The sequence below is a fragment of the Leiobunum rupestre genome, chromosome 5 (genome assembly GCF_980474605.1).
Source record: "Leiobunum rupestre chromosome 5, qqLeiRupe1.1.hap1, whole genome shotgun sequence".
NCBI lineage: Eukaryota > Metazoa > Arthropoda > Arachnida > Opiliones > Sclerosomatidae > Leiobunum > Leiobunum rupestre.
This window is the reverse complement of record NC_143388.1, coordinates 29,172,246-29,192,073: the sequence shown is the minus strand read 5'-3', so window position 1 is coordinate 29,192,073 and position 19,828 is coordinate 29,172,246. Positions and strand designations below refer to the sequence as shown.

The following is a 19,828-nucleotide window of genomic DNA, read 5'->3' as shown; positions in this document are numbered from 1 at the left end:
GGGCGTTTGTTGAGACGTCAGTTACAGGGTTGTTGCATTCTGGATTAAATATTTACGGGCTTGACTTGTTGTGGGCACAGTGGGCTTAAGGTCGTGGTGGGGAGCGTGTCATTAAAAGATTAAGTTTGATAGTTAAATTTAATATAACAGTGCAAACTCTTTTAATATTTTTAAATAAAAGATACTGAAGGAAAATGGATGAGGATTTCGAAGACGAAATGGAGGCAAATTGGGATGACAATGACAGGGTAGGTACAGGGCCTTTGCCCTAAAATTGATTCAGCTCAGCTCATGATAAAAACTTGAATTAATAAAAAATAAGCGTAAATAATACGTTTGTTATAAATTTTTCAATGGGCCAATTGACAAATTTATGTATAAATGCTAATTATAATTTTTTAGTCATCAACCCCGGAAGAAAGCGAAGCGATGAATGTACAAATTATGCAGGAATGCGTAGAAAAATTTAGCAGTCAGGATTTTATAATGGAACCGGGAATTTTCAGTCAGTTAAAAAGGTAAAAAGTGACAAAAAGCTAATAGGAATTATGCATCAAATTTTTAATCAATTGCATTTAAACTAGATATTTTCAAGTGGGTGGAAACCCGGAGCAGGTTGTAGATTTACTTTCAGAAAACTATAACGCAATTGCTCAAACAGCAAATTTAATGGCAGAATGGTTAATTATGGCAGGTATAGTTTATGAGGAATATAAATATGTTTTTGGAAATAAATTAATTTAGATTGCCCCTTCAGGCATGAAAATATCGGAAGTACAAGGTCTAGTAGAGGATCATTTGAAAGATATGATAATTAAACATTTCGACCCCAAAAAAGCTGATACAATTTTCACAGATGAGGGAGAAGTAAACAGCCTAAATTTTTTTAAAGTTGATGTCAAGAGTCTAATCTGAATAATTGAACCCTTTAGACACCTGCCTGGCTAACAGAAATGATCGAACATCCAACATGGCGGTCACTCATTTATAAATTAGCTGAAGATTACCCCGATTGTTTAATGTTAAACTTTACAATAAAAGTATGTTTTTAAATTTCATTTGGGCCGCTTTGAGGTGGTCTGTGAGAATTAGCTTTTAAATCACAATAAATATTGTCATTTTATTTATACAAATTGTAGCTTATCTCAGATGCTGGATTTCAAGGAGAAATCACAAGTATTTCGACCGCTTCCCAACAACTGGAAGTATTCTCTCGTATTCTTAAAACATCTGTTAGTAACTTTTTAGAAGGCGGAGAAGAAGATATGGAAAAAAATTTATCCGAATTCACTGTAATATGCTGGCTTTTTAATTTAGATGTGTATAAAGCAAAAAATACTAAATTTAAATATCAAATGTTTTATAGAAAATGGTTTGCCACGGAGAACACACTTATCTGTACAGTCAAGCTCTACTCCACATATTAGCGCAAGAACCTCGGGGTGGGTGCAATATTAAACGATTATCTCAAGAAATCAGCAAATACGCTCAAACAACGTGATTTTTCAAATTTTATTCTTATTTAAATACTTTCAATTAAAATTTCTTATAATTTAAGAGGACATGATGCAACTCCAATTACAATGGCGCTTAATGGAGCCGCAGCCTATCCACGAGCTTGTCAGGCTCTATCCGCTATGTTGTCTAAAAATGCACTAAATCCAGCTGATATTACAGTGGTAAAGTTCATATGCAATTTGTCAGTTTCAATAACATTACCGCCATGTATCCGTTTACAAAATTTAGCACTGAAAAAGGCAGTGAGCTCTTAAAATGAGTCGCACGCAAAATTATTATCTCGGCCAATTTCGATTTGCAATAAAATAAAAGCGTGTCAAAACTATTGGAGTTGGCTCTACTTGTGATATTTGAAATACCTTTACATTATTGAAACTGGCGAATTAGGAGAGGTTTAAATTTTTTTTTAAATTGTTGCATAGTCTGTACGGATATTTTTACCTCAGAGCAAGATAAAAATCCCATTTTGAGACACTTATTTTTTACATCTAGAATAATCGCAATAATCTAAGAACAGCAATACTAAAAAATAATTTAGCTTAATGTGGAAACATGATTCTTATTTCAAATTCTTTAAAAGTCACGTATCTCAACTTTTGCTCTTAGGTAGCAATATATACTCTCAGTCAGTGCTTGAAATGGATTTATTAACGAACCGGAACGTGTTTCCTTTCAAAGCTTCCGATTATTCTGAAAAACGGGAGCTGTGCATTACGAACCAGAACGATATGAGGAAAAGCCTTTACGAAACGGAATATCGTTCCGGTCTATTTCTAGCACTGCTCTCAGTTACTCTGTACACTAGTATGCGGTATATTAGAATTCTCTAAACCTCTCTAAATCACCCATAACCATAATTCTTCAATTTTTGAATTATTTTAACTTTTCAGTTATTCAAAATGTACCAAAACACGGACCCCCCACCAGTGGAATTACTTCGTGTACCACAATTTTTAGATCTTTTGATGGACAGTTTATTTAAACCAAATACGAAAATAAATCCGGAACACAAACCTAAATACATTTATTTACTAGCGTATGGCGCCAGTGTTTATGAAACGTTCAAAAAAGTAAGCTTTGTTGTTTTATTATATAGTTCATTTGGTTAATATTGTTTTAATTATATTATTCAGAATGTCAGAAAAAGTCTAAATAAAGACGAATTGAAAAGTACTACGCAAGCTATTGAAAAAGTTAATATGATCTGTAATGAGAAACGTGGCAGCACTGAACTTATTGCAGAATTAAATTCGCTATATCAATGCATTAGGTTTGTTCCTAGAATGCCATTAGTTTTGTATTAATGAAAAGCTATAATTTTATGATCATTCTATTTTGAAGATTTCCAGTGGTAGCTCTAGGGGTAGTGCGATGGGTCAGCTATGTGGTTTCGGAGCAAAGCTATTTCAAATTATCAACAGAACATACACCTCTTCATTTAGCCTTACTTGATGAAGTAGGTGTAATTAGTCTTTTCAGTTTGCTTAGAGCCACGTAGCAACCAGCACAATAAACTCAAAAGACACTTCAGTAACGCTCAATAGACTCACCGTTGAGTCCGGATTCGGACTGTACGCTTTTTCGCGTTGAACAACGAAGTCATCGGCTGTAAGAGTAGGTTTTATCGTTGCTCAACGTTTACGTGACGTCGCAGCACGGAGGAAGGCTAGCTGCATACGTCGAGACAGACGATATTAACAAAATTAAAAAGCGTTCAACAAGATCCTACCTCATGTTTAGCAACAGTCTCTATGAAAATAAGTTGTCAGATATTTCATTGAGCGTTACTGAACGCAGCCAGTTATCAGCTAATTGAAATATATTTTTTAAGTAATTACTTAAAAAATATAAGTATGAAAATTAACAGGTGACAACGTGCCATACAACTTTGCATCAAAAGGTTTTGGATTTGCTTATTAGACTTTTCGAGTCAACGCAAGATGATCTTGACGTGCTAGTGCAGGTAATTATAATACATTGAAATATTAAATATAATTGTTAATATAATACATCACGTTTCAGTTGGAACTAAAAAAAATGTTACTTGACCGAATGGTTCATTTGCTAAGTCGTGGGTGTGTTATACCAGTTGTTAACTACATTAAATCTTGTTGGCAAAGGCAAGATACTGATATTTCCCTGATCCGGTATTTTGTAACTGAAGTAAGACAATATGCAAAATTAAATTTTACCACTACCAGTATTTCAATATGATTATAATTTGAAAAGGTCTTAGATGTGATCGCACCACCATATACACCTGAATTTGTACAAATGTTTTTACCATTGGTTGAAAATGAAGACATAACAGGAGGAATGAGGTCTGAAAATGAAACCAATGACCCAGTTTCAGAATTTATTGGTGAGTTCATTTTATTCAACACTTAATTTAATTTATATATAACTGAAAACTATTTTGCAGTTCATTGTAAAGCTAACTATACTGTGATTGGGTAAATGCCATATTTCCAAAATTGTAAATTTTTTTAAAGTTTGATATTTTTGGGACCATTGTCTTAAATAAAATATATTATAAACACGTTTTTGAAATCATTTGTTGGAGTTTCATGAAAATTACTAGGCCAATTAACCTTCTCAGTTTACATAGAGCCACGTAGTGGCAAATGCCAGAAGCTCATGAACTGCTGGATTTTCGTCGACGATTTTTCAATTAAGCGTCTGCTAGCAGACGAAAATCCAGCAGTTTATGAGCTTCTTGCATTTGCCACTACGTAGCTCTATGCAAAAACTGAAAAGCCTAATTGTTATCCTTTTTTAGGTAAAATTAAAAACATTTAAATTTCCCGCTTTATTTATCCACGGCCAACTCGCGAGTGGATCTAAGTTGGCTGTGATTTATCCTGAAGACTGTCATTGGCTGATACTTTAAAGGGCCTTATAGTACGATTTCATGACGTATTTTGTTCTAACCACAGACCATTTCCTATAAGAGTTTGACATCTGTTACTGATATTTTTCTGTCCCAATTTCAAGTGTTCAATTAAATACTATTAATTTAAATATAAAATGGGTAGAACTGTGGTGTATGATGAGTTACTTAGCAACTTTTTAATAAATTGTGCTAAATCAAAGAAACCTCATTGTGGTTTATTAATAGGATCCGTATGTTTCATTTTCAATCCTGGTTAACAAATAACTGAATGTAATTTACTATCAAATTAGAGTACTGCTCAAAGGGATATAATAGTTCACGCAACCCCTACACCTTGCAAGGAAGAAGGGGAAAATCCTGAAATTGCGGAAGATGGTGATAATAAAGTAAAGAAAAGCAAAAGTGTGAAAGAATTTGACTTGGATGAAGCATGGATCTGCCAACATACTAGACAGGTAGAGTAATGAAGCAAAGCCCTTGAAAGAATTCACAACCCTCTTAACACATTTAAAACTTATTACATAATTTTATTGCTCATTCTTGTAAAGTGGGATGTGAATTTCAGACCTGGTCTAGTGTGTAACCCAAATATATTTTGGTAAAGACTTGTTAATAAAATTGAATATTTGTTAAAGGTTACAAGGATGTTACCAGGAGGATTAGACGTTTTAGGAATTTATATTTATGGTCCTCCAGAAATTTTAACCACGTTCACTCCTAATTTGAGGCAAATATTGTTTGCCATATATAAAGCCATATCGAAAGATCAACAATTAGGCTTTTGCCATCAGAATAATGACCGAATTCAACTGCAGTTATGTTCAGTCACAAATAAGTCAGTTACTAAGGTTAAGCCAATGTGGAGATCTCAGTGGAAATTATATGAAATTTCAAATACTTCATTACAATGATAAAATAATAACCAAGTGAAAGTGATATCTAGAAAATGAACCAGATAATTTATTTTTAAGTTTTTTTTTATTCAGAGCCTGCTACTAATAAACTATTATATAACAATGGCAGTCAGGAGATTTGTTTGTTGTTCCTCTTATAGAGACATTTATGCTCTCCTAAAATGTAAACCACACTTCTAATCCCTCTCCTGACTAAATGATGCGTAAACCCAGTCTGTGCAATTGCAAAGGTATAACAAGGAGCGACCAAAACCCTTTTAGTCTCTAAAGATTTTAAACATGGTTGGTCCTTGTGATTCCTTCAAACTTGCGCTTTCTGTTGCATCTATTTTTCTGATAGAGGAATGAGAAGAGTTTTTCACAATTTCTGGAGAAATCCAGGTGCACAGAAATGTCCTTAAATTTATATAGTCTAAGCTTTTAATGTGACTATAATTAATTGTAAAGTTTGTTTTAGATAAATTCTTATAATAATTTAGAGGCACAGGACAGCCATCACTTTATATTTCAAATGAAATTTTAAATAATTTTGAAGTAGATCCCTTATGCTTAACCCGAAGCCATTAGTTTTAAATTTCAATGGGATATTAAAATTGTCTAATCTTTTTTAGAGCTACTTGTAAAACGTTTAATGTGGCAGACTACAAAAGCACTGCTCGACCAGCAGAATGGAAAGTGTTAAACTCCCCAATACAGTGGAGTCAATTAAATACTGAATATAATATAGATCAGTGGATTCCTATTGGCAGTGATAAAAGCAAACAAAGTTTGCTCAAACAAATCCAAACTGGATTAGAGCCGTTTTATACTTCAGTCGCTGAAGCCATTGTCTCAATTGATGGCAAAATTAGAGAAGGAAGTGATATTTTATCCCCACAAAATTCTGAAGGTGGAAAGAAGGGCAAGCAGAAAGATAAGAATAACATACAAAAGTTACAACACAGTGTAGACGTTTTCCTACTCATGGTAAAAAGATATACGTTTTAAACTGTAACACTGGAAAGTAACAAAAAGTATTATTCTCAGAATTTAAACAATAACTCAATGAAAGACCCAGAATTGGTTAACTGCGGGGCAGCTATGGAGGTGAAAGGGACATTCCATTGCAGGGCTTACATTCCCAGTAAGTCAACAATTGAAGAGGCCATTATGGTAAGATCTCTAGTAGTTTTATGATATTGAATTAACTATTAATTTTAAGTTTTCTCAATAAAGGCTATAAAACAAGACGTAATCCGAAGCCTAACATCTCGCTGTGAAATTCATTGTGAAGATATGTTGTTCATTAATGAAGAGCAACAAGGTAGGCTTTTACCCAAAGCTTCAAAGGCTTAAAATATTTTCCCAATTTATAGTAAAAAAAACCGAAAACCTTAGAAATAGAATGCCAACACAACGTTTTTACTCAAGTGAAGCAAGGTTTTCTTAGGTACTTGAAGTTAAGTCAAAGCCAATTCACCCTCATGGTTTTTGTAACTCGCGGTTTAGTCAAGGTGGTTTTGCATAGAAAATATAGCAGAGGAATAGCAACTATTAGCTATGACAAGGCTTTCAACTGTATTTCTAAGATTTCTATGCTTGAGGCTTAACACGGAGTACTTCCGCTTAATACGTATTAAACCAAGGACGCCTAGTCCCTCCCCAAATTTTTAGAAGCTTTCTCGAGGGGTGTGCGCGCCGACTGAGAAGCCGGCCAAATGGACAGTGCATTTTGCTGACTGTTCATTCGGCTGACCGCTCGTTTGGCGGTTGGACGATCCTAGGTGCGTTTGGCGAGGTACTGTCCTCTAGGTCGCGTTTTAGAAGGCCCAGCTATAAAGAACGGGGCTGGGAAGTGAGTGCGCGGCGCCAATACTTATTCCCGTTCTATAAGTCAACCTAACACTAAAGACATAGTATAGGACAGGCTATAGTACAACAGTCGGCCATATGTTCTGCTCATTTGACCGACTGAAAAGTCGACCAAATGAGCTGTCGGCCTAATGGGCATTCGGACATTATGAGCAGTCGGCCAAATGCACCCCACCCTGCGCGCCGCGTCTTAATGGTCATTGCGTCATAGTCCAGGTTTTGCACAGAAAATATAGCAAAGGAATAGCAACTATTAGCTATTACAAGTCTTTCAACTGTATCTTGAGGCTTAGCACGGGGTAATTCCGCTTAATACGTATTAAAACAAGGATGCCTAGTCCCTCCTCAAAATGTTTAGTCTTACTCGAGGGGTGTTCTTAGTTGGTCCAACTATTTATACCCAGTGGAAACGTGACTCTGCCTAACAACCCCCCCCCCCCCATCTACTATTCCTCTTGTATATTTTTCTGTGGGTTTGGGGATAATTAATTGAACAACAACACAATAAGGCATGCACAGTACATAACGTTAGATTAAATGAATGATGATTTATTGTGCAATGATTGCTGTTTCTCAAGTAGACTAGACCTGGTAAAAACATCTTTATGAAAATGTTAAACGTGGCGCTCAAGTTCAGAAAAAAAAACTACAAATCGCCTAAATGTTTAACCAATAAAAACACAGAAAATATTGAATGCTAGATTTAAACTCTTATTTTACACGTTTTTAGTAAATGACAGCATGGGCTTCTTTTCAGATCCAACTTTAGTTCACGAACTTCCAAGAAGGGTTTTTACCCAGTTACCAGGAACTGAGATCGCAGTTTCTGATTATGTCTACCATGGTGATTCAGCCAAGGATTCATTAGAGGCATTTCAAGAATTACTGAACCTACAGCTAAAGGAAGAAGATATAGACACTTCCTTTGAACATGCTCGTTGTATGTAACAAAACATAAAGAAGAATCTAAGAATATAACTCACCTTTATATTAATTTACAGCCAGCAAAGAGTTTTCAGAACCAGATATGGAAGAAAGATTATCTGAGGCAGGAGAACAGGTCATAGAAGCCATAAGTAGCAGGAGAAATGTTATTTGTAATATTCAGTGACCTTTTAATTGGATTTTTATCATTGTCTAAATGATTTTAAAACTTATTGCAGTGCCAGCAGTCAGTGCTGCGGTTTTGGCAACAGCCATGGCAGTTGGTTATTTCTTTTTGTTGGAAAATTAGTTTATATTAGTTGCACTTTCAAAGAAAAAATAAATTTATTCTCTCAACATAATGATCATTTATTTAACAATTTGTACTGTCAAACGGGCATATTAGCCAAACATACGTAATTAATAAAAGAAATTGGGTTGACTTGATTAAATTTCACTTGTTAAGAAGCAGCTTCTATAAACTTCATGAATTATAAAAGCTACCTCTTATACAGTTAGGAAGATTAAAAAGTGTATCACAAATTAGATTGTGAAGTTTCAGAACAACTGAATAAAGGAACTTATAACAACAAATATAAACAAATATGCGTTGTTATTGGCACTTTTCGCATTTGTGCGATAAAACCATCTTTGGTTAATAAAAACAAAATAAAATATCTATCAAAAGACAAAACAGCTGCCAAAATAGTAAGGTATGTTTTGACAAGATAATCGCGATTTGAAGTTGAAAAATGTTAAAGATTCTTAAAGGTCAAACCCTTTTTTTCAAAGTCATTCCGAGGGAAGTTTTAATTATGTTTTTTAAAGAGATTTAAGCAACTTTAACAAAGGGGTTGTCTTTTACCCTCTAAAAGGAACGGCAGAGTAAAATAAAATTACGGGAGAGAGAAATTCCCGTTAAGAATAACACTACTCATTATGAAGATTAATTAGTGCGATGATACTCGAAAAACTACTTTATTCTTCGATAATCTTATAGTGTAGATAACAAATTGCGCCACTTAGAAAAGACGCAAGGGCCACTGGGCTTAAGTGCCAAAAAATTTCTCAAACTTTTTCGTTTTAAACTCGAATGCCACTATCTCGTCTATTTAGCGCAATTCATATTGGCATTAAAATGGAATGTGATTATGGTTATTATTATTATTATATATTCAAAAAGGAAGTTATACTAAACTTCTCCCTCTAATTTTTACTTTACCGTTACTTTGAATTACGATAATTATGCCTTATAAGGCAGGTTTTTGTATACTGAAGATAGAGATATATAAGAGTTCGTTAAGTATGACAGCTGTTTTATCATGATTTCTTTTTAAGTTGCCAACAACAACATTTAATCAAAATCGTTATTGTCGGAAGAAGAAAATTTCAGGCTAGTTTCACCCATTGTGCAAACACTAGTTTCTCGATAAGTATTATAACCATTGACGCTGAAACTGTCTTCCTGAGATTCTTCTTCTTCGTCATCTGTTTCATCATCTTTTTCCACATCATCACTAGATTCTGAATCGTCATTTTCGCCACATGGCAAACTGGCCCTAATACTTCCATTGGGGTGACTCGAAGCGGCTAAACTTTCTTCACTCACATGTTCTTGAACTGTCGGAACTGCATCTGGTTCTTCAAAACGAACAAGTTGTTCGGGAATATTGCCAGCTAAAACATCCTGATTGTTACCATCATCCACAAAATTGTTGTTTTGAGATCCAAAGAGACAATAATTGGTTAACAATTCACTGACTGTTGGGTACTCAGCTGGGACGGAGTTCAAGAACTTGTAAATGGGAGGAAAATACTCAACCAACTCGGGTGGCTGTGAAAAACATCCAAGATTATCATATAAAAACGGAACATCAAAATTTATACGAAAAGAAATTACCACATCGAGCAATGTCAGATCAGGTACACCGAAATCATTTACAGTGAAATGGGTATCTGGGAAGAAAAACTGGGAAAAAGGGTTGAAAAAAAAATTATCCTCTAACGTTTCAATAATAAAACATTATAACTCACCCATAATGCAATGCAGAAAAATGCATAAATATCATTAGCAGCACATGGCCTGGGAAGCCTGGGGCATTGAAAACTGATACCATTGATTATCGGCAAAGTTAAATTTTGAAGTTTACTTTCCAGTAATGGAATGCTGTCGAGAATTGCGTATGTTTGACCGTAAGTGAAAACTGTGTCTGGATGTAAACATCCATGAATTAGATTTGCCGAATGCAAAGTCCTCAGCCCTTGCAGAATCCCAGACAAAACAAGCAATTTCTCTTCAAGCGAAATTGTTTGAGTTTTAGTTCTGTCCAGCCACGAATCGTACCTTTCTTGCTGAACGTAAGCCAAACGACAATTCTGGACAAACATTAATAAAGAACGTATGAAATGAAACTTTAAATACATAATTATAGTAACAGCACATGGTAAAAGCTGTACAAAAATATGCACAGGTATATTCGTTTCATAAGTGGGTGGTTCTATCCCTATTTTAAACAATGGGGTTTTGTTACCATAGGCTTTTTAAAATTAAAAAAACTTACACTTGAAAAAAAAATAGCATCAATTTTTAACAAATTTTCACTTTGAAGACTGCCATAATCTTTGGCTTTCATAAGAAGCGCTTCCTGAATTTGATCGCCATCAGTAAGATATTGCTGAATAGAGTTAATATTAAAACCGATGAAATAGCAGGACACTAAAGCGTTTATTGAGACTTACTTTAAGTGTTATTGGCATGTTTAAGAAGGTGGAAATGTAACAATCGATCCCCATTTTGTTGTTAACTCTCTCAACATTGTAATACTCAATTTGTCTGATGTATTTCACTAAACCTCCATATCTCTATTAAATTAAATAAAGGTAAATATCTATAAATATGTTTGCATACCTACTTACATAATACTGTTCAAGTTTGAGATCTGGGAAGAGAAGATTTAGCTCAGGAAATACAGAATGGTAATAGGTCACTATTTGTTGCTATGGAATGGATGAAAAAGTTTAAAATTTTATTATTTTCAATAAATGTAGAAATCTAGTACCATTTCCATATTGTCTTCGTTGAATTTCTTCTGCAACTCGAACCTCAGAGAGTTCAAATCTGAGATATTAGCCTGAATTTCTGATTCATCTTTTTCTTCACTCTCCTCTAAATCACTTTTGTCGGCTAACTTATGTCTGAACTTTGAACGAATTTTTTTAGTCTCCTTTCTGAGTTCAACAATTCGTTGCATATCGGGTTCTGCATTGAGCCAAGGTGTAATTTCTTCATATTTTTGTCTGTACAGTTCTTCAGAGATGCTCAATTGCTTCACTTTATTCAATTCAATGCTTAACTCTTTGTAGAGTTGTTGAGTTAATATCGCTACGACACTCGCATGATTACTATGTTCCTAAAATTATTTTTAATTCATTAAGCAAGTTAGTTTATTATGCTATAGGAGTTAATATATTTACCAAATTGCATTCTGTGAATTCTTGATTCAAGCATTTTTTCAACTCTCTCACTGCTTTGTGAAGCTGTTGTTCTGAGAATTCATGCCTTGGGACTTCTTTCCGTGACAATATGTTTTTATGAACTGTTAAACGCAGACCCTGAATTGCACAGAAACAAAAAACTATTAATATAAGTTCCCTAGTTGAAAAGGTCGATTTATAGCGTTTCCAATAGAAACCACTCCGAGAGTGAGCCGATTTTGTCTCACAGATATCATCCCTCTAGATCAGAGGATCGATCTAAATTGCTCCCAATGAAATACAAATATTTAAGAGAGTGGCGTAGAGTCTGCTCTCTTTCAAAGGTCAAGCAAAAGTGTATGAAGTTCATTTTCCATTGACCCTGTTGCTCCCTCGTAGATTGATCCAAGCTGCCTAGTCTCTCGATACAAAGCAAAATTTTCAGAGCGATCGCATCACTCCACGAGGGAGCAACAGGGTCAATGGAAAACGCTGCTCCTTTTCCCCAATGGAATAAGTTTCGTTTTTCAGGGCGATCTGAGATCACTCGGAGCAGCCCAAGGGAAAACACTATCAGTCTGCATTCTATCAAATTTAAATGGCTCTTACCTTGCTCAAAGAGGTGAGACTTTCCATTAGGGCTGAATGAGCTTGATTTGTGTGTAACTGAATTTCCCGAAATTTAGGCTTACATTCTTCCTATGATAGCGATAACTTGAATTAGATCTAATTTCTAAACCAAGGTTAAAAATTAAATATACCCTTATTTTGCGATAGAATAATACTAAATCTTGTAGTTGAATAGGAATATCTTCAGCTGTGGTTCTCATTTTTAAAAAAGGTTGATACGTTTTTTCTAATTCAATTAATACTGCCTAAATATGTAATAAAACCAATTAGAATTAACTAACTTTTGGAGATTAAATTTCAGTTTGTGGAACCACTGCCAACTGTGATCTCACGCTATTGCAGCCAACCTATTTGTTGAGGTTTTTATGTTAACCTACAAGCAAAAGATATCTGTATGGTTTCAGCCCCCCCTAGCGGAATATTATTTCTAGAATAGTTTTTGCATTGAAGTCAAAAAAATTGTACAAGTGCAGCGCCACGCTCGTTATAGCCTTGCTCACGGAAATTCAGCGAATGGGTTGGCTGCTATATTGCGAGATCAAAGTTGGCCATGGTGGAACTTACTTCAAGTTGGTTAACTCTTTCCTGAAGAGGCATACCTTCAACTAACTCGCAAAAAGATTTCAGTTGTGAATGGAGTTCTAAACGTAACTCGTTTCTTTTACGTATGAGATCTGTCAACAGAATTTTATCCTTGCATTCAAAAATTTCATTCTGAACTTGATAATACAATTGGTTTTCATCATTAACGCTTTTAAGCAATTGCTCATCAATTGTAGGCGTAGGCTGTTCTTTGCCTTTCCATAAGAGGAGAATCGCCGTTTCCACACAATCTTGGGAGATGCCCATACCAGGTCCAATGGGTAACTGTTGTCTCATAAGAGTTATCCGTGGAATATCATTAAACAGTGAAGTTATTTGTGAAAAAACATCACATTGTGACAAGATATCTGGCTTTTGTTGTTGTGCCTGGAGTTTTCTACATCTGCTTTCAAGAGCCTTAAAAAAATCACGTTATTTCAGTTACACATTATACCACAAAAACGTGGTTTAACTCATACCTCAGACTTCCCCTTTTCTCTTGACAATTCTATTTTCAAATTATCTATTTGCGACATAAGCACAGAGGGGCCAATGCTGTATTCACTAATTGAACTGTTACTACCAAAGGTGTAGTTGTTCTTTTTGCCCAAGCCTTTAAAATTGTTGCCCATTTTTTGATTCAAACGGTTTCCCACATTATAAGCCACTTGAGATTTCTCCATCTTTTCAGAACACGGATCACGTTTTCTATCTTTGACCCTAGAAATATTTAATTTGAGACACCACCTCTAAATTAAATTTCCAACACTTTTAATTTACCCGCGTTTTTCGTAGATGGGGGATGGATCCAAAGGGGTTTTACATCGAATGAGATAGCCACTATCAATCAAGTGGGCGATAATGTTAAAGCCCTCGAACTCTAAGTTTACAACCATATAGTATTCCGAGTGTCCATTATTAGAGCGAAAACCAGATGCATGCAAAAGTTTTCCTTTGATAATTTCTTGGAATTCGTCCATTGCCTAGATTAAAAATATTCATTGAGAAAAGCAAACAAACAAACTAGTAGCAAGGGTTGGCAATGAACCATTCAGTCTATTTAATACAACTGGATTAAAACCACCTTTCGTCTTGAATACGTTGGAAATATTTTAAAAGATCGACTTAATTTGCCAATTCGGGCCAAGTTTGCCCAAATTTTTCTAACTTTAATTAAAATTTATGGGTTTAAGTATGTTAAATTTTAACAAACTAGTATAGGGCTATGCATATACTCGTTCAACATCGAGTTTCCGACAATTTTTGAGGTCAGATACTCGAACTTGTTACTCGAATGAGAAAATTTTAAAAACTCATCAATAGACGCTATCATAAACTCTATTTATGTCTTGTTCAACTTGTTAAAAAGTTCCACGCGCGTCGTGATATTTTAGTGTAAACGTGCTTGAGCGATTTCGCGCGAGCTCCCTGAAATAATAAAAATGCGTGGCCTTTTACGCTAAAATATTAAAGAGCGCGTGGAACATTTTAACAAGTTGAACAAGACAGAGCAATTTATGCTAGCACCTATTATAGAGTATCAGAAATTTGCTTAATCGGGTACTCACCGAAATGTGCCCGGGTAGAGAAATGGGGGAAATAAATCCAAGCGAACATCTCTTTCAATGACCTAGAGTGATTGGCTGGCTGGATTCGAATATAAGATTTTTAGTTTTGGTTTTGGTTTCGAGATAGCCCGGAATTCTCTCTGCCGTAAGTGCCCAAGTAATGTTCTTTAGTTGAGCATTTTGTTAATTATTTTCCTCTTTTTTAACTTGTTAGTTGCTACCTAACATCCATTTAAGTAGTAACTAGTAGGCTATTTTATAGTTTTCTTAATTACTTGACTACTCGAATAGAACTCTTCGATTAATCAAGTATCCAAATGATTTTTCTAACTACTAGAGTACTCGAGTGGATTTTTCTGAATACTTGACTACTCGAACAACGAAAATTTTGAAATAATCAAATACTCGACAACACGACTCGATCAAAATATTACACAACTCAACTACCTGATGAAAAATTTATTAATACTCGACACCTGACTCGATTGCATAAAACCACTACTCACACAGCCCTAAACTAGTAGCATTTTCCATTTAACTGCTCCAGAGCGCTCAAGATTGACATGATAAACTTACTATGTTCCATTTGCATACTCAGATCTGCTTCAATCAATTTTTGTGTGTTCAAATTATTTTTCTCAAGTGCTCTGAGATCTTTGGAAACCGATCTAACGTTTTAAATAGATTAACAGATCAAGATAGCTCTCTTAGAATGATAATAAAACTGCTCAAATCTTCAAAATATGTTCCAATTCTATTTCGATCTAATTGAGATGAATTATAGACTGATTTGGAAAAACAAATCTTGAGAAGTCAAATGGAAAACGCTATATGATTTTAGAAAACAATAGCTCATAAATTTTTGTGGCTGGAAGCAGAAATGCAATAAATAGAAATGAAAAACCATCGTTCAACTAAGTAAAGACAGATAAATTGTGCTTTTAAAGAGATTTTATGATTTTTTCCAACCCCTATGTTAAGAAGTAAAAAAGATATGAAAACCTGTTGGTATAAGCCCTCTGCTATGTTTACATCGCATAATTTGCACTGGAAAGCCAAGACCGGAATAGCAGTAAGGTGATGGGGTAGATCTACAATACTGTTACAAGGTACTTGTTCGAAATTTCCAAAATCAATATAATTGACTTTGGCAGTTGCCAGGTAATTGTCAACTGATTCAACAGTGCAACGATACCAAGTATCATCTTCACTGAATTTTGTTGCGTAAATCTAATAAAAATTCATTATTTAACTTTGCACCAGGGAAAAGATCTTTCCATCATACTTTATTGTAGCTTAATTTATCTGATACGGGTGGAGCATTGTTGCAAACCATTTGAAGTTCCGCTTGTAGCTCCATTAATTGATTATCATCGTAATCATTTTGAACATGCGCAAAAAAACAGATTGGATCGACAAGATGAGACAAGCATAGTTTCATGGAATATAATTGCTGGAAGAATAAAAATTTTATGTTTAAAAACCTGACTCTCAGCAAGTTATACTTTATGTACCCTTTCATCTCCAGAAGAGTGGAAAGACTTTGTAGATTCCCCATAACATGATGAGTCTCCAGGGTAAGCACCGTAACTTGAGCTAGATGGCATATTTTTACTAGTTCCATTACTAGCATTGTAATTAGCTTGCTCATATTTTTCTTTTTTAAGCTGGTGTGAGGATTTAATAGTTTTAGGAACAAAAGCCGAAGGATTGGCATTACCACCAGCGTCTTTAATTCTAATAATACCATCATTGAATCAGAAATGAAAATGCATAAACCAAATTAGGGTATAAATTAGATTCATAACAACCTTTTGAGCCATTTGTCCGACTTTCTGACCAGAAGAACATTGCCATTCCAAGAGAAACCATTCTTACCCTCGATAGCGTTATTTGCATCTTCTTCACACGTGTAATGGACAAAGCTGCATTTTTCAAAAATAGTTATTAGCTCTATTCAACAAAGTTAGGTACAAGCTCAGGCGGACAAAAACGAAAGGCACATACGCTATTTTTGCACCTGTGGGTGATGGTTTCTTTGATTCTGGCATAAAAATATCCTTTATTTCTCCATATTGAGAAAATAAATCTCGAACTGATTTCTACAACAAATATAATACATTATTACAAATTATTGAAAAGTAAACCAATACAAATACAAGGAAACAGTTTTATTTTCAGTAAAATTTGGGAGTAATAGAGGCACTAATTTTTTTCATGGTGTTGCAATAAAAATATTTAATTTATTATGGAGGACTCATGAGGCATATGATTTTAATTATTTTAATTTTTTAAAAACATATGCCTCATGAGTCCTCCGTAATAAATTAAATATTTTTAAAATTTGGGAGTGTTAATATATATGGGTCTTTTAAGTGGTCAAGTTTTGGGGCTTGTGTTTTGCGCTTTTGATTTTTGGAAAGAATGGATGGTGTGGCTTGAGTGGCTGTGGCAGTTTCTGACTTTTGAACACATCAGTGGGTCTGGGGGGGTTATTGATTTTTGGCCCGGTTTTGCACTGTGTGATTTTAGATGTTAGATGCTTGGTTTGTCATTTTCCTTTATCCGTTGTGTAACTTTATTTGCACTATTATACGTAACTTTTGGATGGCTTTGGAAGTTTGTGAATGGGGCGAATTTGGGTTTTTGTGTGTTTCTTAAGTTTGTGTTTTTGGGAAGGATAGTAAGTTTGTGTTATTTGAGCATAGTCGCTGGTTTGAGATTTCTGTGCACCTTAAGTTGGTTTTGTGGTTTTTGGGCAGGGTAGTTGTTTTGTGATTTTTGACCATCTTTTTGGGTTTGTCTATGTGAAATTGAACAAGTTTTTTTGTTTTGAATTTCCGCTGAGTTTTGGAGGGTTAAACAGAATTTGAGGCCACTTTGCATTTTTTAAATTTTGAGTGGGTTTAGCAGTTGGTGATTTTTGTGCTGGCCTGTTGGTTTGCAAAGTTTGGTTGTTCAGTAGCATTGGTGGTTTGTGACTTTTTTGCGAGTCTCAGTTAAAAATTGGTACTCTCTCCCTTGCTTAATAACAGTAAGAAAAAACACCTTATAACTAAGGAACCAATTATTATTATTATGTATCAATACCCACTCCTCGGGTCAGACTGCCTCCAGTCATTCTTAGCTATTGGCTTTCAACCACTTTCTACCCCGGGGGCAAGGGCGTCACAGTGTTAAATTAGACCCACACATATAGTCCATTACAATTTTTTTGCAAGTTTGGCAGTTTTGACTTAAGGGTGGGTTTTGGGAAGACTTTGGTGATTAGGGACTTTTTCGCAGGTTTGGCAGTTTTGACTTTAGGGTGGGTTTTCTGAAGACTTTGGTGATTAGGGACTTTTTCGCAGGTTTGGCAGTTTTGACTTTAGGGTCGGTTTTGGAAAGACTTTGGCGATTAGGGACTTTTTCGCAGGTTTGGCAGTTTTGACTTAAGGGTGGGTTTTGGGAAGACTTTGGCGATTAGGGACTTTTTCGCAGGTTTGGCAGTTTTAAATTGTTAGGCTGCTCGAATGGGTTTAGCGGTTTGTGAGTTCTTGGCAAGTTTGGGAGATCTGTGACTTTTGCTCAAAGAAAATTCTGTTTTTGAAGGGTTAGTGCAGAGGTCGATTAACTTCTTTGGCACCCCTGTCCCTAAACCAAATATCATTACATTTATCAGCCCCGAAAAAATTATAATGATTTATATTCCCACCTTGACACCTTGAAATTGTACTGAAATTAAATAAAATTATGTTTTTAAAAAATTTTGCAGCCCGGGTTTTTTTCTAGACAGTTAACGACTACTAGTTTGGTCAGTCATGCCATCCCAAATAATGTTTCGCAGTGGGGGCCTGGAAACTTAAGCTAAGCACACCAACAGTTCACCAGTTGTGGAGGATGGCAGAGCTAATTTGCCCGCATTGACCTAGTTACACCACAGTGAACCACTAAAAATAACGAGATGAAGCTAATGCTTATTTTATAGCTTAAATATTATTTTGTGCACAACCCCAATAGTTAATTTTACAGCAAAAGACGAAGTGAAAATTTCCTGTCTAACTTAGTAATTTCAGTCAATTTTGAAGAGGTTCTTTGTTACATACTCTTTTGAAGAAGATGAAAAAATCTTTTGAGTTTTCATTTTATTTAAAATATTCGAGCAACCACCTAATACTATTCCCGACCGAAACAAGTCTAGATGGCATAACTGTGTTAGCTTCTCCGAGCTTGCGCCCAATTAAGAAGTCATAAGAACATTTTTTCTTAAATAATCTTATCAAAATATAAGCAAACTATCCAAAAATTATATTAAAATGGAAGTATCAATATTTATAAAGTAAAATTTACGAATAATGATGAGGAAAAACTATTAGTGTCTGCTTCAGCCTCTTTACCTATCTAGCTTTCAATGGTAAACCAAAGGGGGCGTAGCGATAGTTTTCAGTCGCGAATTGAGTTTTTTTTTAACAAACAAGGAAACTCGGGTAGTTCTCCTGATATCTTAAGGTACGCGAAAAATATAAAAACCAAAGTTAAGCCCAACTTTTACTTTTTACATAGTATAACAGACGTTTCATGAATAAAGGTTTGAAATTTCCTCAACAGAAGTTCATTTTTAATACCTCATTGTTGTCAAAACCAATTGAATACCTTTATATCATATAAAAGTTAGAATAGTTCCTACCTCTTCTCCTGAAGGTGGTACATTTCCCACAAAAATGTCGAAGTTTGTTCCTCTAGTTTTCGACATTTTCTTTACATGACAAGACGGACGTTACTGCACAGCAAGTTTACAGTGAATACTTTTAACAATGAGTGACCTAGGCCTAAGGTCAAAGTTTAACTTTTCAATGCAAAGCTTTCAAAATCGCGACATTATAATGTTTCAATTTTCAAACAGCTAAAGGTTTGAACTTAAGGGGTTATTTTACACTTAACGTTTGTAGAAAATAAAAACAACTTTGTACAATGAGAAGAAATAGACAAAATTGGGTTGGGAAAACTCAGAAGAGAATAAACTTCACTTTGAAAGCAAAATATTTTATTAGCTTGAGCCTCGAGGAGACCTAAGAGCACCAAACTTATCTAGATGTAGAGTCATGATTTTTGGAAAACATACACGCTTTTGATGGCTAAGAATGGGCAGAGCTATCTATTGGGGCAATACCTTCGACAGTTCCAGAACCGAAAAAAACATTTTAATGAGACTGTAGCTCCAGACACTTTAGAGCAGGCGAACGGCAACGATAGTCGATAAAAATACACTATAGCAAATAGCGCTGTCACTGTCACATACCATTAAATAAAATGAGTTTTTTAGTTGTTTAAGATTTAAGATTAAGATTTATTTACTGACAACCCTTTTGGAACAGGGCGGCTCACTCACAAACGAGGAGCACAGTCGAAAAAAAATAAAAATAAATACACAAAACCAGCATCGAATAAAATCCAGGAAGTACCAAAAACCCAATCCAGAATTTTACAGCAGAAAT

General features: G+C 34.9%; 3 protein-coding genes across 4 annotated transcripts; 2 read left to right on the top strand and 1 right to left on the bottom strand.

Annotated features, from left to right (window-relative positions):
- Positions 1-29: 29 nt before the first annotated feature.
- TH1 (negative elongation factor complex member TH1) lies at positions 30-4,054 on the top strand. Its single transcript, XM_090176232.1, has 15 exons — positions 30-248; positions 403-518; positions 585-694; positions 758-867; positions 933-1,040; positions 1,140-1,292; positions 1,367-1,497; positions 1,559-1,679; positions 2,409-2,588; positions 2,652-2,788; positions 2,860-2,974; positions 3,386-3,481; positions 3,541-3,681; positions 3,748-3,880; positions 3,941-4,054. Exons 1-15 carry the CDS (start codon positions 195-197, stop codon positions 3,973-3,975), a joined length of 1,740 nt encoding a protein of 579 aa, XP_090032358.1. The 5' UTR covers positions 30-194; the 3' UTR covers positions 3,976-4,054.
- A 410-nt stretch (positions 4,055-4,464) lies between these two features.
- Positions 4,465-8,472, top strand: LOC149944063 (protein odr-4 homolog). The gene is made up of 9 exons (XM_090174314.1): positions 4,465-4,641; positions 4,702-4,866; positions 5,047-5,246; positions 5,937-6,291; positions 6,352-6,477; positions 6,541-6,628; positions 7,934-8,116; positions 8,178-8,273; positions 8,340-8,472. The coding sequence occupies exons 1-9, from the start codon at positions 4,546-4,548 to the stop codon at positions 8,408-8,410; spliced, it is 1,380 nt and encodes a 459-aa protein (XP_090030440.1). The 5' UTR covers positions 4,465-4,545; the 3' UTR covers positions 8,411-8,472.
- LOC149944062 (serine/threonine-protein kinase 31-like) lies at positions 8,340-19,486 on the bottom strand. Of its 2 annotated transcripts, none has more exons than XM_090174312.1 (19): positions 19,021-19,486; positions 16,375-16,456; positions 16,166-16,307; positions 15,869-16,091; positions 15,640-15,807; positions 15,357-15,584; positions 13,567-13,769; positions 13,266-13,506; positions 12,769-13,203; positions 12,336-12,449; positions 12,184-12,273; positions 11,575-11,712; positions 11,160-11,510; positions 11,017-11,097; positions 10,840-10,962; positions 10,662-10,775; positions 10,135-10,476; positions 10,001-10,069; positions 8,340-9,934 (listed from the first exon to the last, which is right to left on the bottom strand). In XM_090174312.1, the coding sequence occupies exons 1-19, from the start codon at positions 19,084-19,086 to the stop codon at positions 9,455-9,457; spliced, it is 3,690 nt and encodes a 1,229-aa protein (XP_090030438.1). In that variant the 5' UTR covers positions 19,087-19,486; the 3' UTR covers positions 8,340-9,454. The 2 variants fall into 2 exon arrangements, with proteins under 2 accessions (XP_090030438.1, XP_090030439.1); XM_090174313.1 differs by having other exon boundaries at positions 16,166-16,279; positions 16,362-16,456; positions 19,021-19,485.
- Between the last annotated feature and the right edge of the window lie 342 nt (positions 19,487-19,828).